The sequence below is a fragment of the Passer montanus genome, unplaced genomic scaffold, assembly GCF_014805655.1.
Source record: "Passer montanus isolate IOZ18808 unplaced genomic scaffold, ASM1480565v1 scaffold43, whole genome shotgun sequence".
In the NCBI taxonomy this organism is placed as follows: Eukaryota; Metazoa; Chordata; class Aves; order Passeriformes; family Passeridae; genus Passer; species Passer montanus.
In genome coordinates, this window is record NW_024369151.1 from 536643 (window position 1) to 558685 (window position 22043).

Below are 22043 nucleotides of genomic sequence, written 5' to 3' on the forward strand. Positions count from 1 at the left end.
TCTTACATATTCTCTGGCAAATTCATTTGCGAAGCACGAAGAGCCCTTTTCACTTGGAATAATGGAGAAACACCCTTGGAAGCTGAGAGCTGTGCTCAGCCACGGCAGAGCTGTGGCGAGGGGCACAAGCTCCATGCTGCTCCACACGCTGGCGTGTCTGGACACAGGGATAAGCACCCACCTAACTTTGAGCTGAAGCTCAAATTTCAGCTGATCAGATTTTGAACTGCCAGGAGGGTCCAAAATGAATGGGTATCACCAGGGTAGGGCTCATCCCCCAGCCCCAAGGCTGGGGCTGAGCCAGGGGCGGGCAGTGCTGGAGCGGGGGGCTCCCACAGAGCCTGCAGGCACTGGCCATGCTGTCCCTGTTTGGCCCCGGAGGCGGGGGGCACGCTGGCCAGAGTGCCCTGAGCTTTGGGCTCGCAGGGCTCCGGCCAGGACAAGCCTGTGCTGACCCAGCACAGACAGAGCCCTCCTGCCCCCTCCCCTCCCTGCACATCTGGGCAGCTGCAGAGCGAGCCAGACTGGGGAGCTGGGCTGGGGTAAAATTAACCATCTGGTTTTGACAGGCCCGTTTCAGCTGGGATCAGTTCCCTCATCCTGCGGCCCTGCAGTTAATCGAGCACTTGTGCTGGGACGAGGGGGGTGAGAGAGGGGCAAGGGCAGGAAGCAGAGGCCCGGCTCCATCCGGCTGCACTGGCTGCCCGCACCGACTTAAAACTGTCATGAAATCCTGGCAGAAACATCTCAGTCCCATTTCCAACAGACCCTGAGGGACCATGCAGTGTTCTTCTGGCTCTCCTTTGCAAATGGCTTGTAGGAGCTGGGCCCGCCGCGACCATTCACACGCCTAACTGCATCCATAAACATCACTACACCATCACTGCACCCGGGGGAATGGGAGAATCTTGTCCTGTCTCTGACACAGACCCTGGCTTAAGTTTTCCAAGCCTTTCATAGTTTTCCAAAAGGGCATTTTCAACGTTAAAACACAGTAATGCCTCAAACTAGTGGGGATCTTTCCACCTAACCTTTTCCCTCTATTTATTCCATGTCCTCTACTGACACAGCTATCTCTCTCCTGCTAAGCAACCGGCTCTATACGCATGGATGACTCTTTGCAACTGAAAAAATAACTTGACTGATGCGGCTTAGGTAGGAGAATCTGAGTATGTGCATTCCTTCTGCGGCTGGCCCCAGGAAAAGGACACCCTGCCACTTCCAAACCTGGGAGGTCTTTGAGAGCTTGGCAGCAGTCCCCTGGGAGGCCCGTCATTAGCCATTTCAAACTGGCTGTAGTGCAGCGCTGAATGGGAGCCCCGGACAAAGCCCTGCCGAGCTATCCGTCAGGAAAGGCTCCCGGGCCTGGCAGGGGCTGTTAACAGTAACAATGATGACAATATAGCTGGGATTTTCAGGGGTGGGGACTTCAAAGAAGCCCTAAAGAGGTATTTTTCATTAAGGAGTAAGAAAGCAGCTGAGTATTGCTTTTGGCACTAAAGCTGAATATGAATGTTACTGCGGTAAGTCACAGATCAGCGACAGCATAAATTGGCACTGATTTAAATATGCATGAGTTGCCTTTCTGTGTTTCTGCCATTCCACCGGGGCTGCAGAACCTGGGCACACCAGCAGCCCTTGGACCTTCCTCACGGACCCAGGGATGCTCCAGTGCTTGTGAACACCAAGGAGCGCCAGCAAGCCCCCGAGCAGTGACTGTGAGGTGCCACTGCTGTGACCACACATCGACAGCACACTGGGGTGTCAGCTCAGGGCCCCAGCCTGCGCCCGGCCACCCACAGGCTCCCCACAGCCTCCCCCAGCTCAGACTGGGAGCGAGCCTGGGTGTCTGGGCAGGAATCACAGGGATACCGTGGCTGCAGGCAGGAGAGCAGGAGGGGCTGTTGGTCCACAGAGGCTTTTCTGCATTTAAACTCCAAATCTGTGATTCCTTGGGGGTGAAAAGGAAGATGATCATAAGAAAAAGTATCAGAGGGATACCATGAAAGACTTCTGTGACAGCAAATCCTTCTCCTAACAGTGAGGATTTACTGATTACTCTGCAGTTTCTGCATGGACCATGATGATGGCCTGGGAACAGGAGTGCACTCATAACATCCTCGAGTTGTGCTGGGGAGTTTCAGATTAGATATCAGACAGAATGATCAGGCGCTGGAACAGGTTGCCCAGCCTAGAGGGATTTAAGAGCTGTGTGGATGTGGCACTTGGGGACATGGTTGGGGGAATGGTTGGAATTGATCTTGGAGGACTTTCCCAACTTTAATTATTCTGTGCTTCCATGATAAAACCATTACAAGCATATTCTGTCAGCAGCCATGGCCTGTCCTTGCCAGCCTGGCGAGCTGACCGAAGGGCTCCCCAGAGCCAGACCTCACATCCTCCTCTCAGGTGACCCGTTGGCTTTGCCAGGCCGGGTTTAGGAGCCCTGTGCAGCTCAGGAGCCCTGTCCCACTGTAACCACCTGTGGTTTGTGTCCCTTTGAGCCAAGCCCAGGGCCAGCTTTTCCCCCTAAGAGCCCAAGCCCAGAGCTATCATATCCAGCCAGCAGGGAGAAAGTGCCCACAGGGTTTGCGCGCAGATTGACTTTCACACCTCGCTGGCCACACAGAAGAAACCCAATCTAAACAGCGTAACTTTGCATAACCGATTATTTTCACTGGGGTAATCTGAGCCCGCCAGTAAATGCCAGTAAATGCGGCTGATCCAGGGAAGGCCCCGCTCGGGGGAGGAGCGGCCCCACAGCCGCGGGCAGCCGGAGCTGGCCAGGCCGAGGGGGCTGGTCCTGGCTGTGGGTGGGTTTGGTCCGGAGAGCTGAGGCTCAACCCTTCACCACAGGGCACTGTCTGCACGGAGGGAAGCACAAACAACTTCTGAGTGCCCAGCTCCTTCGCGCAGTCAGTGACTGGAGTGTGCAAAGCCATGCTGAAGGAAGAAGGACAGCGAGGCAGGCCAGGGGGCAAGAGTTGTCTAGCTTTACTTGATGTCTCCTTAACTTTCTTTTCCACAATGTTCCAGATATTTTGAGAGGCTTCAGCTTTCAGGCTGAGTCCCCAGTGACCTATTATCCTTGCACATTGATCACTCCATGCTGTCACCATTCACATGACCTTGTTTGTAGGGAACCATATTCCTCCTCTGACTCCTCTGTCACCAACTTCCTTCTCTCCAACCACCAACTCATTTCTTCCTGCCAGGACCAAGCTCAGTGATCTCCCTTTCTTTAAAGTCTGTGAAGTTAGACTGTCAAATTAAAACCCCAACAGCTGCAGGGGTTACTGGTCCACCCACACCTCTGCAGGGCACCCAACCAGGTCTGGGCTGCTGGAGGTGGACAGTCCATACCATCAGTACACCTGAGATGTATCTTGTTCCTGAGATCCCTTGTGACTACAAGGCACTGATCCAGCTGTGGATGGCAACTTCCATTTCAGGCAGATCAGTCTCAACATCTGGCTGCCCATGTGCCCCCTTCCCCAGGCGTGAGCTGCAAACGTGAGGGATGGACAAGTAGGCAGGGGATAAGGACTGTAGGACCACCCTCCTGGCTGCAGGACACCTTTAACCACAGCTTTTGAACATGCAGTAACAAAAATATATCTTGGCTGTGTTCATCTCAGGCATCAGCCTCTCCCACTTCACTAAAATGCTTCAGCAGGGGCAGCTCTCCCAGAAATCATCAAGAGAAAAGCTGAGCTGGGAATGGGAATAGAGAAGCTTTTAGGCATGAGACAAAACCAGGCTTTCACCTGCATCCTGTCCCTGCACTTCCATGAATAAAAGGGTGATCAACTCAGACTGTGTGCCTTAAATTAGGACAAGTAAATAATCCAAATCCTCTTATCCAGAGAAAAGATAATGACTCACAAGGAGCGTGCCCTGAATGTTACATTTTCCACCTTTGCCAAATCTCCTACACTGCCATTTCTCCCTCTAAGCTTGCTCAGCCACATCCTACCTTGGGCTTAGTTGCATTTCATCACAATAGCTGCAAAATACCCTCTTCATCAAGATTGACACAATGCATGAATTGAGAAACTAATTTAAAGGCTTTCTGTTTCTGTTTTGACCAGGATACTGCTGTGGCTCTCCCTGTTTCTGTGTCTCTGTTTCTGTGTAGTCCTTGGATGAGGGTTTGCACAAACACAAAATGGTCTCTTCCATCCAGCCACTCATTCAGACCAGATGCACCTTGAGGGTACAAGGCCTTCCTTCCTGGAAAGGCCAAAGAACCCCACAGATGTTGCTGACCATCATCACCAGCTGGAAATGCCTTTGCAGCAGTAGGTGCTGAAGACAGTCCTGCACCACATCTCACCAGGACCCATGGACATGAGTTTTGGCACAGGGAGTCACCTCGTCCAATTAACACCATGAATAACAGATACAGGCTGGTTTATGTCATAGAAAGTGACACAGTTTAATGACTAAGGATCTTCAGATAAATGCTGCTGAGCAATTACAGATTTGGCAAACTCTGCATGGAAACCAAGTATGTGCAGCTCAGCCTATGGTGCTTCCAAGGAAGGCTCCAAACATGCCTGGAGATTCCACATTCCTACTCTGAAGGGATAAAGGTCTGCTGCTGGCACTGCTGGGGACCAGGGATGGCTGCAGAGCTGTGCTGTTCCCACTAAGCACATTGCAGGAGTTAGTGGAATTTGCAACCATAGGACAATGGTTTTTGTGCAGGATTCTCAACAGGATTTGGGAAAACGTTGCCCTGATACTGAGTTATCACAGTGCTGGAGTCCCTCTGCTCCAGAGCCAGGCTGGGAGAGGTGAGGGTGTTCAGCCTGGAGAAGGCTCCACAGAGAGCTCAGAGCGCCTGCCAGGGCCTAAAGGGGTTCCAGGAGAGCTGGAGAGGGACTGGGGACAAGGCATGGAGGGACAGGACACAGGGAATGGCTTCCACTGCCAGAGGGCAGGGCTGGATGGGATATTGGGAAGGAATTGTTCCCTGGGAGGGTGGGCAGGCCCTGGCACAGGGTGCCCAGAGCAGCTGTGGCTGTATATTGTATCGCGGGCAGTTGCCAAAATCAGGCTGGATGGGGTTTGGAGCAGCCTGGGACAGTGGGAGGTGCCCCTGTTCATGGCAGGGGGTGGGACTGCATGAGCTTTAAAGTCCTTGCACCCAAAGCATTCCATGATCTTTGTGCTGCTCCGATGAGTCCCCACTCCCATTCAAACACCGGGATCTGGCCAAGTCACTCTCACCATGACATACAAACAAAGAACATTGTAAGGGCACCAAAGTCGAAAAGGAGGAGAAACTACACAGAGCATAAAACATGGGAATTTTGGCTTCTTGACACAGTCAATACACTGAACTATGACCTCAGGAGGCACAGGGGACTGGAAACCATCAGAACTTAAACTGGCTAAAAATCTCTTGTTTTCTCATGACATTTGAGAGAAAGCATGGGGACAGTTTCTTCAGGACACATGGGAGTTAGAGCTGTGTCACTGCCTTCTCCAGAGAGTTCCTCGTTTTCCTTACAGTCACTCCATCACTGTCACCCGCTGACCCTTCATTACTTTCTCCCAGTGCACCAGCTTCTCTGCTGACCAACACACTTCATAGTCTGTTCAAACCCATGAGAGGAAGAAAAAGCCTTGTACAGTCTGTATAAAAGGACATTTACTCTGTACTACATTGTGTCTTCTTTTCTATGCTAGTCTAAATACAAGTGCTGTTTTCACTGCTGATCGTTGTTTGCTTGTGCTGTTTCCACTGGCTAAAACCAGCATTTTTCCAGCTAGTGTTGCCCTCCAGGAAAAACCACACATTCATACCTTTCTTGCATTTAGCACAGGACAACAAAACTGGTTCCCAGGAAAAAGGATGGCTTCCTCAAAAGAAAACATTTGCTGTCAGCTGAGGTTTGACCTCTAATGGCTAATTTGGCATCATCATTTTGAGTGCTGGAATACATAACACTGTGAAAAATTAACAGCTTCTCCCCCTCCCTGCTGAAGTTTAATTTCCGCCTGCAGCTTTGCAAGTGAAAATAAAAGAACCGAAATAAATACCCAAACCGAAACCTTGGGTACAGTCTCACATACATCCACAAAGAGAACCTCAAGACAAAGATCTGTAAGGGAAATTTCACTGGAAACCGAGCTTTTGCAGACACTGAGAAAGAAAGTCTGCAACATGAGACCGTCTTCCTTGAAGAAACACAGCTGATCCCAGCTCCGACTGCCACTGAGCTGTGTAAAACATAAACTTCACGCTAACCCTATGAAAACAGTCAACATGAGAGAGAGACAACAGTCTGCTCTGAGCTGCTGAAAGGGGAAAAAAACCTCTCAGGCTGTCATTCTCCCCTTGCTGTGACCTTCATGCTCCACTGAATTTCTGAAGATACTGAAATCTTGGCAGGGAAGTGTACAGTCTGTGGGAACCAGGCAGCGACGGCTGGGCTCGCTGCTGAGAATTAGGCCCAGTCGAGCCCTTTTTTGGGGGACTCTGAGTTTTATGTGGCCAACAGCACAGGGCTAAGCCAACACCAGGCTGGGAATTTTACAGAATTGGTGCTGCGTGCACTCACGTATCATGTTGCAAAGCCATCACGGACAGAGTGCTGCCCTCCTGCCTAGCAACCACAAGTTGGGGCTTGCTCAGTGTCTACTGGAATCTCCAGTACCTAAAGGGGTTCCAGGAGAGCTGGAGAGGGATTTGGGACAAGGACCTGCAATAACAGGACACAGGGAATGGCTTCCCACTGCCAGAGGGCAGGGAGAGATGGGACAGTGGGAAAAACTTCTTCCTTGTGTGTGTGGGAAGGCCCTGGCACAGGTCGCCCTGGCACAGAATGGGCTGCCCCTGGATCCCTGGAAGTGTCCAAGGCCAGGTTGGACGAGGCTTGGAGCACCCTGAGATAGTGGAAAGTGTCCCTGTCCATGGCACGGGGGTTGGAACTGAATGAGCTTTAAGGTCCCTTCTGACCCAAAGCATTCCTTGATCTTTGTGGTGCTTTGGGGTGTCCCCACCCCCTGTGAGTAACAATGACCACTCACTATGAGCTCTCACTATCATTTATAAACCATTAGAGGTTAGCAAATAAAAATCTCAACCAGAGACTGAAAAGAAACAGAATTTGCCATGACAAATTATCCCAGACTCTGATGGTATTTAATGGCTGCTGTGTAGAGGCACTCCACACAAAGAGCTGGTCCCTCTCAGCGAGGCGCGGTGCCAGAGCAAGGAGCACTTGCCACTCAGCCACTCAGCCAGCCCTGCACAAGTACCTCTGGAGGGCAATTCGCTCCCTCAACAGTGTCTGTCGAGGCAGAATAATACCAGCTGTGCTTCCTGGCTGGAGCCTCTGCAGCACAAACTGCAGATTACATCGGAATTGCCAAGCCCAGGATAAACAAAAAGATTAAGAGGGCCTCACCCTTTGTGTTGAACAATCACACTCTGAAGCAAGAAATCACAGCCCACGTCGTGGGCAGGCACCGGGCTGAGCCCAGGTTTGGGTGGCTGGGGAGGAGTAAGCAGCTCACTCACACATCTGGGGAAACCACAGATGCTCTTAATCACAGGTTTTCCTGACCTGTAGGCGCTGACAAATTGCATCCTATGGATGAACCTTTTATTAAACCACAGAAGGTTTCCAAATGATATTCTCTTTCTCAGCATTCCCAAGTCATTGAAATCCAGCACATGTGACCCTTCTAAATTCTTCATTTAGAGGGTGACACAGCACTTTCCAAAGAGATTTCAGGGCTGAAAGGAAGTAAATGGGGATGTGATGTTGCATCAGTGGAAGGCAGCTCAAAAGCTGAACCAGGGGCTATGAGAACTGACATTTTTGAATTCTTTGATGATGTCTCAGCCCCACTGGAGCTGAAGGTGCTTTTTGTCCTGAGTGACTCCCAAGGCCAATCCCTTGCTGTCTGCTGGGGCAGAAACATCTCATAAAATACGTAGCCTTTAAATCTTACTGGTTTTTCTCTGCGCATGGGGAAGGACGGCTGGTATTTTAAAATGAATGAAATTACTGTTGCTCAGGCCAGGAAAGGTAACCACAAAGCAAAATTGCCCTGGTTCCACTTCCATGCCACGCTGGAGCAGGAGATAGCTGCTCAGCTCACAACTGAGTGAGAAAGACGATGCCTGGCAGTTCTCATCATCGTCTGGACCGACAGAGCAACCCACATAAAAGGAAGAAAAAAGCCTGCTGATCAGATTGGTGTGACAGAGGCTCATGAGAGACATGCACATTTTCAATCTAAACGACAGCTTGAGGGATCTATATTACTAATTATCAACTAATATTGCCAGAGTTCCCAGGCTGGCTTCAAAGGTTCTCACAAAGTGCCCCAAGTACAGGGTTTCCATCTCATCATAAGGCTTTTTTCTTTGTCCCTGCTAAATGGATTGCTCCATCCTGGGCTCCCTCTGCGTAAGTCAGCTTGCACATGATGAGCTTTGCAGCAATGAAATTCGTTACCTTAACCACAAAAAAACCAGAAACATTTGCTGCAACTGTTAGAATGCTTTTGCACCTAATTTAAAAAAAAAAAAAGGTGGTTTCCTCTCTTCCTCCCCCCTCCTCCCCGCCTACTCCTAATCCCATGCTAACACCTTTGTAAAACCTGGGGTGAGTAGTTTGGAAACCGAAAAAGCAGGGAAGGGAGGGCAAAAAAAATAGAAAAATATATCAGATCTCCAGACAATTAAATTGAGCAGCTATCTCTCATATCCTGCAGTGCTCAGGCTGAGGTCATAAGTTAAACAGGACATCAGAATAGTTGATGTAATTTGCTTATTTAGGATCAGAGCATTCAGTGACGTGCAAGAGACAACCTATTTGAATGTGCAGATAATCCCCCCCTGTCAGTGTGGGGCTGTTCAGATGCACAAACTGCAGCTGGAGCCTGGGATTTTTTTTCCCCTTGCACATTTATTTTTGCAGGGGATATAATTGCAATCATTTTTCCTTGCAGGAAAGCCTTGAAACCTCACCTGGGATCAGCCTCCTGTTGAGTAAGGTATTGTTCAAGCAGGGTCCCTGCCCCAGCCAGCTTAAAGGCTAAAGGGTCAAGCCAAACAGAGGGTGGGAAAGGAAGGAGAGGCCTGGGGGAAGTGGGGGTGGCACAGCAGCTCCACAGGGCCCGGGTCCCCCAGCCTGCTCCCCCCACCCCGTACCCGAGCGAAGCCTCGGACCCAGGACTGAGCTGAGCAGCAGCTACACTTTTCAGTAAAGCCCAGCACAGCTTTTCTGCAGATGGACAGGCCCTCCTGGCTCCAAACCCAGCTGCAGAGCCTCACACCAGTGAGGGTTTTACAGCAGTTAGAAACCTTTAACCACAAGGTTCTTCCAGATTCCAGGAGGAATTTCTTGGTGAGCCCAAACAACACTGAACACAGTTGTCCCTTCAAGCCATAGTGACAAACCCTTGTGATATAAGGGTAAAGCTAACAACTTGCAGTGTTCATCTCCTCAGTTTATCACCATCCAAGCTGGGATTCTTCCCTGTCAGCAGCACTGCTCACCCCAAGCCTGCCAGCCCTGTGCCTCCACTGATCTGCTTCCACACCAGTGTTCTTTCACTGGCACAAGTCAGCTGGGCCAGACACCTCAGCCATGGGAAGTGCAATGTCCTGGGCCCTCGGGCTCACCAAGCAGCCAGTGACAAGGCCCTGGCACAGTGGCAAGTTCAGAGGTGTAGCCCACACCTGCTTTGGGTGGACTTTCAATCACATGGCATGGAAAAGCAAGATGGCAAAAGTCACACCAGTCATCCAGGTAATGGATCCTGCCAAAACATGGCTGTTCTCCAGAGGCAATTCATTCTCCTTCAAGAGACGGGAATGACATGGAGTCATGGAGTTCATGTTCTCCTGCTGTCCCACCAGGCCACACCCAAGTGTCACAGCAGGATGTCCCAATCAGGGACAGCACCAGGAAGAGTGGGAAACAACCACTGCTGGACCTAGGAGAGGACAACCACTACACCCCACAACAAAATGACCCCTCTGTCAGCTGTCTGTGCTTATGGACTGGAGCCCATGCCTTCTTCAGCAGGTTTGGGTGTTTTTTTCCTTCTTTGACTGCTAGTTCTGTGTTAGAATCTCCTCCAAGATGTGCAAAGCAGAGCATCACTGATCTCTTGGGTGAGTCAGGCTGTGAGCTGACACTAAGGCTGCCCACAACAGCCTCCAACAACTCCATAGAGACCTTCCTGACTACTGTAAGGGTTCAGCATCTTGAATTGATCATGTCTGAACACCCCAAACATTATTTCACACTGTCCCTTCCTGAAGGAAGTATTTCAGCTATCTGGAAAGAAGAAAAATACAAGATACTCAAATGTGTGCAGAGGTGACAGGCACGTGGTATTTGCATTTCAAATACAAGGAATGGGTTTGTAACATTTTAAGGCCATGAAATGTAGAACTTCTATAGGGGTTTTTTGCATGTCACCAAAATATATAATTAGTCTTATTTTCACTCAGCTCCACTAAAACATTCCTCACCAAAGACGCCACCAGGCCCAGCTACTCTGCAGGGGTGGCTTCACCAGGATCATCACTAAGTCCTTACAATGCAGCACTTGAGGAACACATGGAATGAAAAGGTCATTCCTGCACCATCACTGACACCTTTGGCAGCAGTCCCTGCTCCTGAAGCCTTTAACTGGAGAGGCCAAGCTGAAGCCCAGCACAAGTGGGAGCAGAAATGCTGAGCAGCTCCTAGATGACACTCCCCGTGCACTTGCTGCTCTAGGTCAGACAGAGGTAGCCAGTATTGGACATTGTTTTAACAGTAGCAGTATTTTGGCAGGGTTACAAAGCAAGCCCATTCTTTACATCTGCAAAAGAGAGCTCATCCATCCCTGCTGAGGGAGCTGACAGAGGAAACGTATTTTCCAGCAGTCTTGGGTACAACATTGAATTGGGACCTATTTTTACCACGTGCTCCGCACTACACGCACTAATTGTTATGACAACATTTGCTGCCATATTCACTCCAGTCATTTACAGAACAGAATCCAGGAGACAAAACAAGTCCCTGCTCCATGAGACAGAGGGAGCAGGCAGGATGCCACATTGCTTCCTGTGACATGCTGCCAGGGCTGACGACACAGATAACCCATCCCGTGCTGGTAGGTCAGGCCCAGCTCCATGCAGGAGATGAGGAGAGGGGCCCAGCTCATGCCCGTCCTCCTCCTCCTGCCTAGCACAGACACAGCAGCACGCAGCTTTCTGGAGCCCTTCTTGTGTGCCCACCGTGCTCCCCCACTGCAGGGGCAGCCAAAACTCTTTGTCACCACTCTGTCACCCCTCAGCAAAGTGCTCTGCAAGGAGGAGCAGACCTCAGAGCAGTCTGGGAGCCACAAGGTCTGTGACCCAGCTTCGGAGCAGCACAGACAGGCTGGCAAGCACAGCTCAGCAGTTTCAGGATCCGGCCTCCGTCCTAATTAAGCCCAATTAGGTTTACAAAGAATGAGGATGTTTTAGGAAGGATGCATAAAAGAACTGCTGAGGTCTCTGTAGGCCATGTAGGCCTGGAGCACCCTCCTGAAGGCAGAAATTGCCTCTGTTGATGTGGGCTGTCAGTTTTCCAGAGTGCTGGAGGAGGATCCCACTGCCTGTGCAGCCCACGGCTCCCCTTGCACACAACCCCAGGAAATGCAGCTGGGAGAGCTGGGATTCTCCTCCAGAGGATCAGCAGCACATCAGCCAAACCTGTGCTGTGTGCAAAGACAGCTGAGCAAAATCTGCTCCAAAATGCCAATGCCTTAAATGAAGGTAAATATGATTCAGAACAGGGAGAGGTTTGGCAAATCAGCATCTTCCCATGCTGAGGGGTATAAAACATGCAGCTGTTCCACCACCACAATTTCCAGGGAAGGCATTTCTCCTGGAAGTAAAAGAATACTTAGTATATATTCCTAGCCAGATTGATTACCCCTATTTATATTGTAAAATAAGACAGCATGTACTAAACCCACAGAGTTAACCAGTTCCAGACCCCAGATCCTGGGTGAGGGGTCAGTTTTCCATTGTCTGCTGCACAGTCTCGTGTATTTATTAGAGAGCACAGAGTTTCCTGCATCATGGTTTTGCGTGTGTGTGCGCTTATTTTTGTGGTATTTCAACAACCATTAGGAGGAACACTGCTATTGTATGGGATGTCAGGGAACTGGAGAATCCATGAGGTTTTTTAAAGGTTTGTTTAAAACATCCAAGAAGTCAGCATGCCACTATAAATATATGTATGTATAACAACTGCAATCTGTTCTGGGACAATAAAACCACAGGACTGAAGGCAGTATCCCATAGCTGAATATATCCATTTATCCTGCAGTAAGATGAACCCCTGTTCTGTGGATCTGACCTGCAGGGAGTTTCGTCAGTCTCCTCTCACAGCCAACCTGCCCAGCTGGACAACTCTCATTTGCTTTCTAAGTTACAGATCCAGTTTCAGCATCTGACAGCAGATATAAACAGAGGTTCAGAACATGCTCTCTGGTGTGTCTGCTCCTACACCACTTGTGCAATTCCACTGGGCCAGGAAACCCCAGATCTCCACCATGAGGCACCGAGCCAGACTCATTGTCTTGTTTATCCCTAAGAAAAAGCAAACTTTCTAACCAACTTGCTTCTTTTTCTCTCTTTAAACACTGATAAGGTGAGAGATGTTGAAGTTCCCTGTTGGTTTATAATGCAGTTTGGGAAGGGATAGGTTTCGGCGTGTTGCTGTAACAAACACAATAGTAAAATTGGAAGAGATGGTGATTTGAGCTAACAGAATTAAAATTTATTCTTAACAGCAATCCACAGATATCCTGTGCCAAACACAATCTGGAGCCATCAACTAGCATGGACATGAATTAACCTAATAGCTTCTGGAAAAAAAAGAAGTCCTATGAAAAAATCCTCCTATTAAAGTAATTAAGTGTTAACAGAATCACAGAGCCATAATTAAACATGGTTTATAATTAAAACAGCATGTGTCCTAGACAGAGAACACAGCAACAAAGAGAGTCCAACCATGACAGTTGATGCCAAAACACAGGCCAAGTACCAAAAATCAGAAAAACAGGCGAGTTTCTAGCAAAGCTGCAGATGCAGAGCCTCTGATCCTCTGACTGAGCCCTCAGCACTGTGACGGATGTGACTGCACTCAGAACTCCTCACGGCTTTGCCAGGTGCTGCCAAAGTTCAAGCAGAACTCTTGGGAACCAAGAAGGCACCGAGTGCAAGGCCCAGGACACCGAGGCAGCGCAGGGAGCGGTGAGCGAGCGGGAGCCGGGGCTGGAGCCAGCCTCGTCCTACCTGGCAGCGGCTGAAGATGTCACCCAGGGACACCTGCACGTTGAAGTGCTTCAGCACCTGCAGCGCCTGTTCCTTCGCCTTCTCGGAGCAGTTCACAGAGAAACACCTTCCTTCTCCCACCTGGGAGCGCAGCTGCAAAGCAGAGACACCAGTGAGGCCGAGCGTCAGGGCACGGGGGGCTGTTCTGATACCCTTGGCTTGGTTTGAATTCTGAATAATGCTTGGAGTTAGGGTGTGTCTACAGTCTGAATTCTGCTCTGAGCACCACAACTGGTAACCTAACAGCCACTGCTGCAAGAACTCTGACTCCTGAAGCACTGCATGATTTTATATGTATGAAACATGATTTAGGCTGGAGAAAGGAAGGCTCGGGGGGACCTTCTCTACAACTCCCTGGCAGGAGGGTGCAGCCATTGGGTGGTTGGCCTCTTCTCCCAGCTAACAAGTGATAGAACAAGAGAAAATGGCCTCAAGATGCTCCAAGGGAGGTCTAGATTGGATTTCAGGGAACATTTCTTCACAGAAAGGTGGTCAGGTATTGGAATGAGTTGTCTGGGGAGGTGTTGGAAGTGTCATCTCTGGAAGTGTTCAAGAGTCATCTGGATGTGGCACTTGGAGACACAGTTTAGTGGGGACCATGATAGTGATGCTGGGTTAACAGCTGGACTTATCATCCTAAAGGTCTTTTCCAACCTTAACAATTCCATTATTCTATTCTATAAAATATACCCAAGTCCTGTCAACTCACAATTTGGTGAGGTGGTCCTAACAGGGGCAGCAAAAGGAAACTGAATTCAATCCCAGATTTCTGATGAAACTTAGCCAGATCCCACAGAGTGTGCCAAAGCACAAGGATGGAAACAGTGTCCAGTGAGCACTTCAACCCTTCTGACTCACACAAACGTTTCACGTGGAGTTCCCTGGTGGCCAAGAAATTTGAAGGGGTTGATGTGGGCAGCCCCTCAATGTTTGTTCCACACTTTGCAGAGAAGTGCATCTGGGAATGAGCACTGGGAAGTCCCAGACACATCTTCATGACCATGCTAAGGACTTACAGGAGTGGGATCAGCTATACACCAGTAAAGGAGCCTGGCAGAGCCATCCCATCCTTGTGAAGGGCGTCCAAAGGCAAGGGAATGGAGGGAACCAGACATTTCCCAGGAGTACTGTACCCTGGAAGCAGTTATTTTCCTTTTGCAATTCCTACACAGTACTTTGAAGTTAGAGCTCTGCCAAACAAGATGATGCTGGATGCTGAATTTCCTATTCCACCAGCTGTAGGCTCAAGGAACCTGCAGGGTGGCTGCACCTGCCTCACAGTGTCTCATTATGGGAGGAGTTTTATTCCACTCTGATTTTCCATAGGAAGTCAGCAACCCCTGTTCTGCAAATATTCTGAGTGGCTGCCCGAGTAGCTGGGAGATTTTATACTGACAGTTTGTGACAAAGAAGTCCTGCACCCTGGCTCATGTGAACAGAACTCTGGCTCATCCAGAACAGTTTCACTCTTCCAAATGGATTTTTAGGCAGTAAAAAATTGCAGAGAACCTGCAACAGGACATCACAGCACTGACTTGGCAGCTTCAGCACTGCATTTTGAAGCGTGTCTGTGAACAGCTCTGAACAGCTGGTGCTGAGGGCAAGGTTGGCCTTTGCTTTGGCCTCTCTGTTTATCTATAGCAACACAAAACCTCTCCAGCTTCCACCAGACCCATGCTTGGGGCCTTCCAATCTCCCCCTTCCAGGCCTGAAGAAATGTCCCTGAGGGCTGAAACTCTCTCAGTGTGGAGCCAGCCAGCAAGCAAGAATCTCTGGGATAAAAAGCACAGAAACTGAGCTGCCTTTTCACCTGCCAGTGAGGCCAGACAGAAACACACTGTTCTGGATTGCTTGGCTTGACTTCCACCCCCACCCCCAATGGAGAGCAATCGCTCTCCCCATGATACACACTGAATGTAAGTATAAAAAAGCATTTCACCCTGAGCCTTGGTGGTTGAGAACAGCAAACCTCTGAAGAGCCTAAATGTAGCTATTAGTGGAGAAAACATGAAAAATCCAAGCCAGCTGTTGCATTCACATCTGACTTTTCCTCTTGTCTCCCCTGCACACCCCAGACCATGCAATGATCAGTGCCAGAAACACACCAGCAGCTTGGAACACTCACAGTCTGATATGGGAGTCCGGAGGTCAAAATGACTCTTCCTTCCTGTCGGGCTATCTGGAAAAAAAAGTAAAAAATCCAAATTATCCAAATGAACAGGGGCTGAAGTTACACTGAGTTCAAGATTTACTTGCAGTCACAGAAGAGAGGAAGTGAACTGGAGATGTTGAGTGCTTCTCTCAGTGTCAGTCCACACCTGGCCAAGAGTTCCTGACAGCAAGTGCAGCTCAGGGTATGGCTCACCCTGTGTCCCCTCCCTGCCAAGCCCTGCCTCATGTCCCATGTGCTGGAATAAGCTGCTGGTGCATCTGTAACACATATGGCCCAGGGAACCATTCCACCCTGAAACAATCCTATACAAAAACAATCTTTTCATTTTTTCCCTTAACCCAGACTATTTCTATTTCCCCAGTCTAGATCATAAAGAAGGAAACAGTTCTACTGCACAGGGGGAAAAGGAAAAAAAAACCTAAGCAGGTAATTCTAGAAAAAAAAAAAAGTACCATGAAATGTGTCTGCAAGCTTCATACCTTTAACAAAACTGCTCCTTAGAGAAGGAGGGTGTATTGTCCTGGCAACCCAACACACAGGAATTCTGCACCTTTCCAGGGTGCAGGGAACATCTCCCATAGAGTTTATCACCTCCTGACTTGGAATCCTGAGCTTTTGTCAGAGGCCTGGTCCTTCAATGGAAGGTCTGTGCTGAGTTCCCAGGGAGCTCATCACTGCTCTGCTGACCTTCACACAGGCTGAGGGACACTGCAGAGGGGTCACTGCCAAAGGGAGGCACTCAGTCTGGAGCTGCAAGGGTGGAAGTGTGACTGACCTTCCTTCACATGATTGAATGACACCCTTCCTCCCACCCCTCACCCTCCTGGAGGAGGGACAGAGCCTCATGGCTGCAGCAATAGGAGGATTCACAAGGATTCCCATGTGAACCAGGACTCGGCTCTGATCCTGCTGACAAGGGATCAGTGCTTTGAAGTAGGCACAAGGTTATTTTTCTCCTCTGGCTTGGATTCTGTTAGAAGCCCTCATGTTTTTCACTGACTCCAGATGTGTGTCATGGAGGTCTCTCATCTGGTTCAGAGTGCAGCAGCTCTGTCTGGATCCTTCTCTACCCTTGGCAGGAGGACACATTTGGGATCAGAGTCCTGCTGCACTTCCCAGAGAGACACCAGTGAGCACAGCCAGGGAACAGCAGACAAACCAACCACAACTTTTAAGCTCTGTCTTGGGTAGTCATTCTCTCAAGACTCACTGGACCTATGGCAACAGGAAACAAGGTGGAGAAGGCTCTGAAGGTCCTGTGCAGGAAGCTAAGCAACCTGTTTTTTCCCTCTTTTCCTCTTCCTGAGCTTTCAGGTATCTGCTTCCCTCCTTTAGTTGTGAAGTCACTCTTTGGCTGGAAGTTCTGCACTGAGAAAGTGATTGGCAACAACTTCTAAAACATCTTTATACAGGCAAAATTACTGGATTTCTTTCAAAATCAACCCTCTCTTTCTCAATAAAAGAAAAAACCTCTAAGAACAGGAGCCTTGAAGGGGCAGCACAAACACCCCATGCAGTCCTGCTGCTGAGCAGCCACCACAGCACCCTTGTGGCACTGTAGTGAGGGAGGTCTGGTAAGGCAACGGCAAAAGGTCACCACAGGGATTTGCTGACAAGGGAAAAGAGATGTGAAATTCCTCCAGACCCGTGTTTGCTTCAGGGTAAGTCTGAGGACTTCACAGCTGGAACACTCCATTCTGACTTTCCGCATCCAGGGTTAATTAGTTCAAGCTTGATAAATCCCCTTATCTAAATGGCTCTGCAGAGACAGGCAAAGAACATCAAATAAAAAGGAGAAAAGCAATAACTCTTCCAACATGTTTTTCTGCCTCTGGAACAACGACTGGGAGAAGCACACAGAGCCAGAAAAGCCATGTGATAGCACACATCTGACTGAGACACAAAGGGTATGTGCTGGAGAAAAGGGCACAATTCCTTCTTTTTCTCCAAAAGCAACAACGGAAGGCAGCACTGGGACCATGGGGGGATGTGTGGTCAGGGATGCAAATGAGAGGAAAAGAACACCCAGGGCAGCATTTTGGCATGGGTGTCAGGGACCTGTGCTCTAGCCCAAGTGCTGCAGAGAGGGCATTGGCCTCAGTTTCACAATCTATTACAAAGATAATATCAACTTCCTCTGGAAAAGGCTCAGACCTTCTGGATAAAAAGCACTCTCTAATCTGTTGGTATTACTGATTATCCCTTAACGTGTCTGTCTGTTCAGCCAACTTCCACCCTGCAGAAATGAATGAACCCACAGGAATTACTGTCAGAGAGACCTGGAAGGGCAACAACTGAGAGAGGGCAGAGACAGCCCCTTTGTTTCCAAGCCAGCACCAGCAGCAGGATGATTCGTGACAATCTAAAGCGTCCTGAACAAAGGCCAAAGGAGGTTCCAAAAAACAGCAGCACAAGGCTGTGGATTTGTAAGTTAAACTTTGCCAAGTCTGTGCAAGACACATGTTGGGCAATGCCACATGTCTTTGGAGAGCCAAACTGCAGTACAGGAAAAGCTGTGTTCCCCGAGCAGTGATCCTGAGCCTGGGCCAGCAAGGCCCCACTTCAGACCAAAAGGGAGTGGACAGAAAGTGTCTGTATCAGGGTATGTGCTGGGTAAGCACCCAGACAAGGATCTGCTGGAGAAGTGGATCACAAAACCCATCCAAACCCTCCCTGTAATCCCAGGCTCTTTTAAAAGAGACAGTAAACCAAGAGCTTAAGAGCTCTGAGCACACTCAGTCCAGCTCTCCCAGTATTGCAACCCTAATCTTCTCTTCAGCATTCCTGAAAAGTATAAATTGCACAGAGTTATCCCCTGGTTTTGTAATGTGGCCTTAAATGTCACACCAAAATCATCCACCCAGTTTTGTTTCTCTGTGCAGATCCATTTGTATCAAGGTCTCCAATGAAAGACCTTCTTCTCCTGCTGACCAAACATCAAAAGCCAAGTCTTCACCTTAAAAGCAACACAGCTATTTCATCTGCCCTCTCTGATTTTAGCTTCCCACCAGACTAAAAAGATCAGCAAACCTGGAGAATGTCATCTACATCAAAAATATGGAAAAAGCCAGTCAAAGCTGAGACAAGATCCAAGATTAGATTCCCCCATTAAGTGAAGATCTGCTCACTACAGGATTAAAATCCCTTTTGTGTCACCTGGTTCCAAATTAGTCTAGAGCAATTTAGATCTGGGTGCAGAATGCTCTATCTGGCTCCTGAGATCCATCCAGCCTGGCCCTTCTCTGCAATTCACTGGTTCACCTGGAGCTTTGGAGGGTAGGTGTAACCTTGCAAGGGAATCTTCCACAGCATGGGAGCCTCATGAAGCCAGTTTTGCCTGCCTTCTGGTTATTAGCATACTTCAAAAGATACCAGGTTTGCCTTAGCATCAGATTATCCTTAGAAATGAAGATGATTTTGAAGACCAAGAGCAAAGTCCATTCAAAAAATAAATTATACTAATCCAGAACACAACTGAAGCAGCTTTGAGATTCCACTGAGTCTTTTATTAGAAACCTAAGAGACTATGAACATCTTCCTAAACCTTTTGCTCTGTCCCTAAGGTGCAACATTGCAGGAGCTACTGTAGTCACTCAGGCTGCTGGGTGATCCTGTGAGGTTGGTATGACAAGGATCCCTGCTTTGCCGGATTCTGCAAAATCGCAGAGAAAACAGGAGCATCTACTTTTCCATCTCCTTCCAATTATCTGGAAAACTCAAAAGATAGGTTTAAGATTCTCTGCAAAGAGAAGTTTGCAGAAGATGGAATCATAGAATAGTTTGGTTTAGAAGGGATCTTTAAAAGGTCATCTTGTCCCAACTCCCCTGCAGTGAGCAGGGGCATCTTCAACTGGGTCAGGCTGCTCAGAGCCTCCATCCAACCTGACCAGGAATTTTCCAGGGATGGGGCATGAAAGACCTGGGTAGGAACACAACAGGCACAGGGCAAAATTTTAAGAAAATAAACTTTTATTAATTGCAAATAACATGTTGCATATAGAAGTAAATGCAAAGGCAAAGGGTGGATCACCCAAAAGTGGCACCTGCACAGTCAGAATCTGCTGCATCCCAGAGATGGAATCTCCACATTCTTTACCCCATGGATTGCCTGGAGCTGGAGTCAGAGTCCCTGGGGAGGAATGGCTGGATGCACACAGCCCTTCTTCAGAGAGGCCACACAGCAGAGCCAGGCTTGGGTCAGCCTGGGCCACTGCCCAAAGCCCTGCAGAGGCCCTGCCCGAGGTGCAGTGAGCAGTGCTGCTGGGCAAGGAGATGGTGGGGACAGCTCATGGTGGATTCCACCAGCTCTCAGTGCACAGGCTACAAAAATTCTCAGGTAAAGGAGCTTGTCCAGCACAACTGGAACTAATTCCAGCCCCAGCTGCAGACCTGCTGTGCCACACAGGTGTGTGCAGGTGCTACAGCAGGTAGGACAGCAAGGTAATATTGGAAAAACAGCATGGCCACCCCACTGAGTAAGAGGGCTTAATAAAACCACCCCCAGTGCCCTTCAGAGAGGCTGCTGCTCATGGACAGGAGCTAAAATGCTTCTGTAAGGACAGCCTGTGAGTTCTTTGCCTTTCACACGAGGACAGATTAAACTAGAGACATTTTCGGCATGAATTTCTACTGGTTTCCCATTTTAAAATATTTTCTGTATCTGCACTTACGACAGGCAACTTTAATCAGTCACTTCTCCAGTCAAGTCCTAATTAAATGTCATCATTAAATCAGAGACTGAAAGCTGGTAGCATCTCACAGCAGATAAACAGAACCACAGAATCATTGAGGCTGGGAAAGACCTCCCAGGTCATCAAGTCCAACCACAAACCTAGCACTGCCAACTCCACCACCAAATCTGGTCTAAATCTGGTCAGCCAGAGGATCATGGTGCCAGAGGGCCTGCTCTCACACCTCTGCAGATCTGGCATGACAAACTCACCATGACAAGTCCAAGATAAAACATTTAGTCAATAACAACAGCACAACATGAAGTATAACACAGGGCAAGGGTTTCATATCCATGGGAATGGGGGTTGCCAAATCAATTCCTGCCACGTGTGCTAGCTTAAACAAAACAAAAAAAAACCAAAAAAAACAAAAAAAACAAATTCATAACTGCCCAAGCACAGCTGAGGAAGTTCTCAGGCTTTTAAGCTTGATCCCAAATAAAAGAGGGTAAAGGACCAGACCCATCTGCCCACCAATACTTGAAGCCACTTTAACAAAGAAAAGGAATGAGAACAATAAGGAGCAAATGCCAGGTGTTGCAGGAGTTCTTGGCACAAGGAGAAGTATAGTATGACTGATAAATCATTTGAGTGAAAAGACTTTAATGAAGAGCAAACACTAATGCTGTACACTCTTAGGTGTTCCTAGTGACACCAGTTTGAGACTATAATGGGACAACACCCAAACCATCTGTCTTGTACTCAGTGACCAGGACCCAAACCCTCTGCTGGCCTTTGCAATAACATTCCCAAGTTTTTGGGCGTAGGGTGGTCAACATTCAACTTTGATTCAATCAGGACCAGCCAGATATCAAACAGGGTGGGAGGAGTCTATTTTTATCTTTGATTATCCAAGCCCAGATCAAAGGCTCTGCAATACAGTAACACTCCAAGGGCTTTGATAGTGAAAGGATGTTTGTCTGGTCACCATAGAGAAAGCAATGTCAAACATCCTGTCCGTGGCATGATAAGGGATGGGGATGAGAAGTGGAGACAGGGCTCTGGGGGGAGGCACTGAGAACTGGTTTGTTTAAATAACTTGTGCAAGTTTGGCAGGGAGGAGATATTAATTATTTCTGCAGAAGTTAGAGCCTGCCGCGGATTCAGGCCAAGCAGACATCTGAAGAGGAAACATCCTGCACACCAGGCTGGGTGATCCATGCACATTTGATAGCACACACTGTGTGGCCTGGATATCTCTGTTGACTCCCTCGAAGGCAGGGAGGCCCTCTGGGAGACCTGGGCAAATCAGAAAGCTGGGCAATCACCAACCAGATTAAGTTCAACAAGGGAAAGTGACAGATTCTGCACTTGGGATGGGGCAACCCTGGGTATACAAACAGACTGGGGAATGAGATGCTGGAGAGCAGCGTCACAGAGGGGACCTGGGGGTCCTGGTTGACAGAAAGTTGAATGTGAGTCAGCAGTGCCCTGGAGCCAGGAGGGACATTTGTGTCCTGGGGGCATCAGGCCCAGCATCACAGCCTGGTCGAGGGAGGGGATTGTCCCACTCTGCTCTGGGCTGGGGTGGCCTCACCTCGAGCCCTGACGGCAGTTTTGGGCACCACAAAATAAGAAAGACATTAGGCCATTCAAGAGTGTCCAAAGGAGGGCAATGACAATGGTGAAGGGCCTTGAGGGGAAGCTGTATGAGAGTGGCTGAGACTTGGTCTGTTCAGCCTGGAGAAAAGGAGACTGAGGGGAGACCTCATTGCAGCTACAACTTCCTGGTGAGGGGAAAAGGAGGGGCAGACACTGATTTCTGCTCTCTGCAACCAGGGACAGG

At 49.0% G+C, this 22043-nt stretch overlaps 1 protein-coding gene across 17 annotated transcripts in view; it reads right to left on the minus strand.

The window, feature by feature from the left end:
- EXD3 (exonuclease 3'-5' domain containing 3) overlaps positions 1 to 22043 on the minus strand; it is a 249306-nt gene that overhangs the window by 102402 nt on the left and 124861 nt on the right. For 16 of the 17 annotated variants that reach the window (XM_039719848.1, XM_039719844.1, XM_039719846.1 and 13 more), the window contains 2 exons: positions 15480 to 15533; positions 13316 to 13447 (listed from right to left, as the gene is read on the minus strand). In XM_039719848.1, coding sequence (XP_039575782.1) covers positions 13316 to 13447; positions 15480 to 15533 — 186 coding nt within the window. Of the gene's footprint in view, positions 1 to 12781; positions 13192 to 13315; positions 13448 to 15479; positions 15534 to 22043 lie in introns of those variants that run through there. The other variant, XM_039719860.1, reaches the window with a different exon arrangement.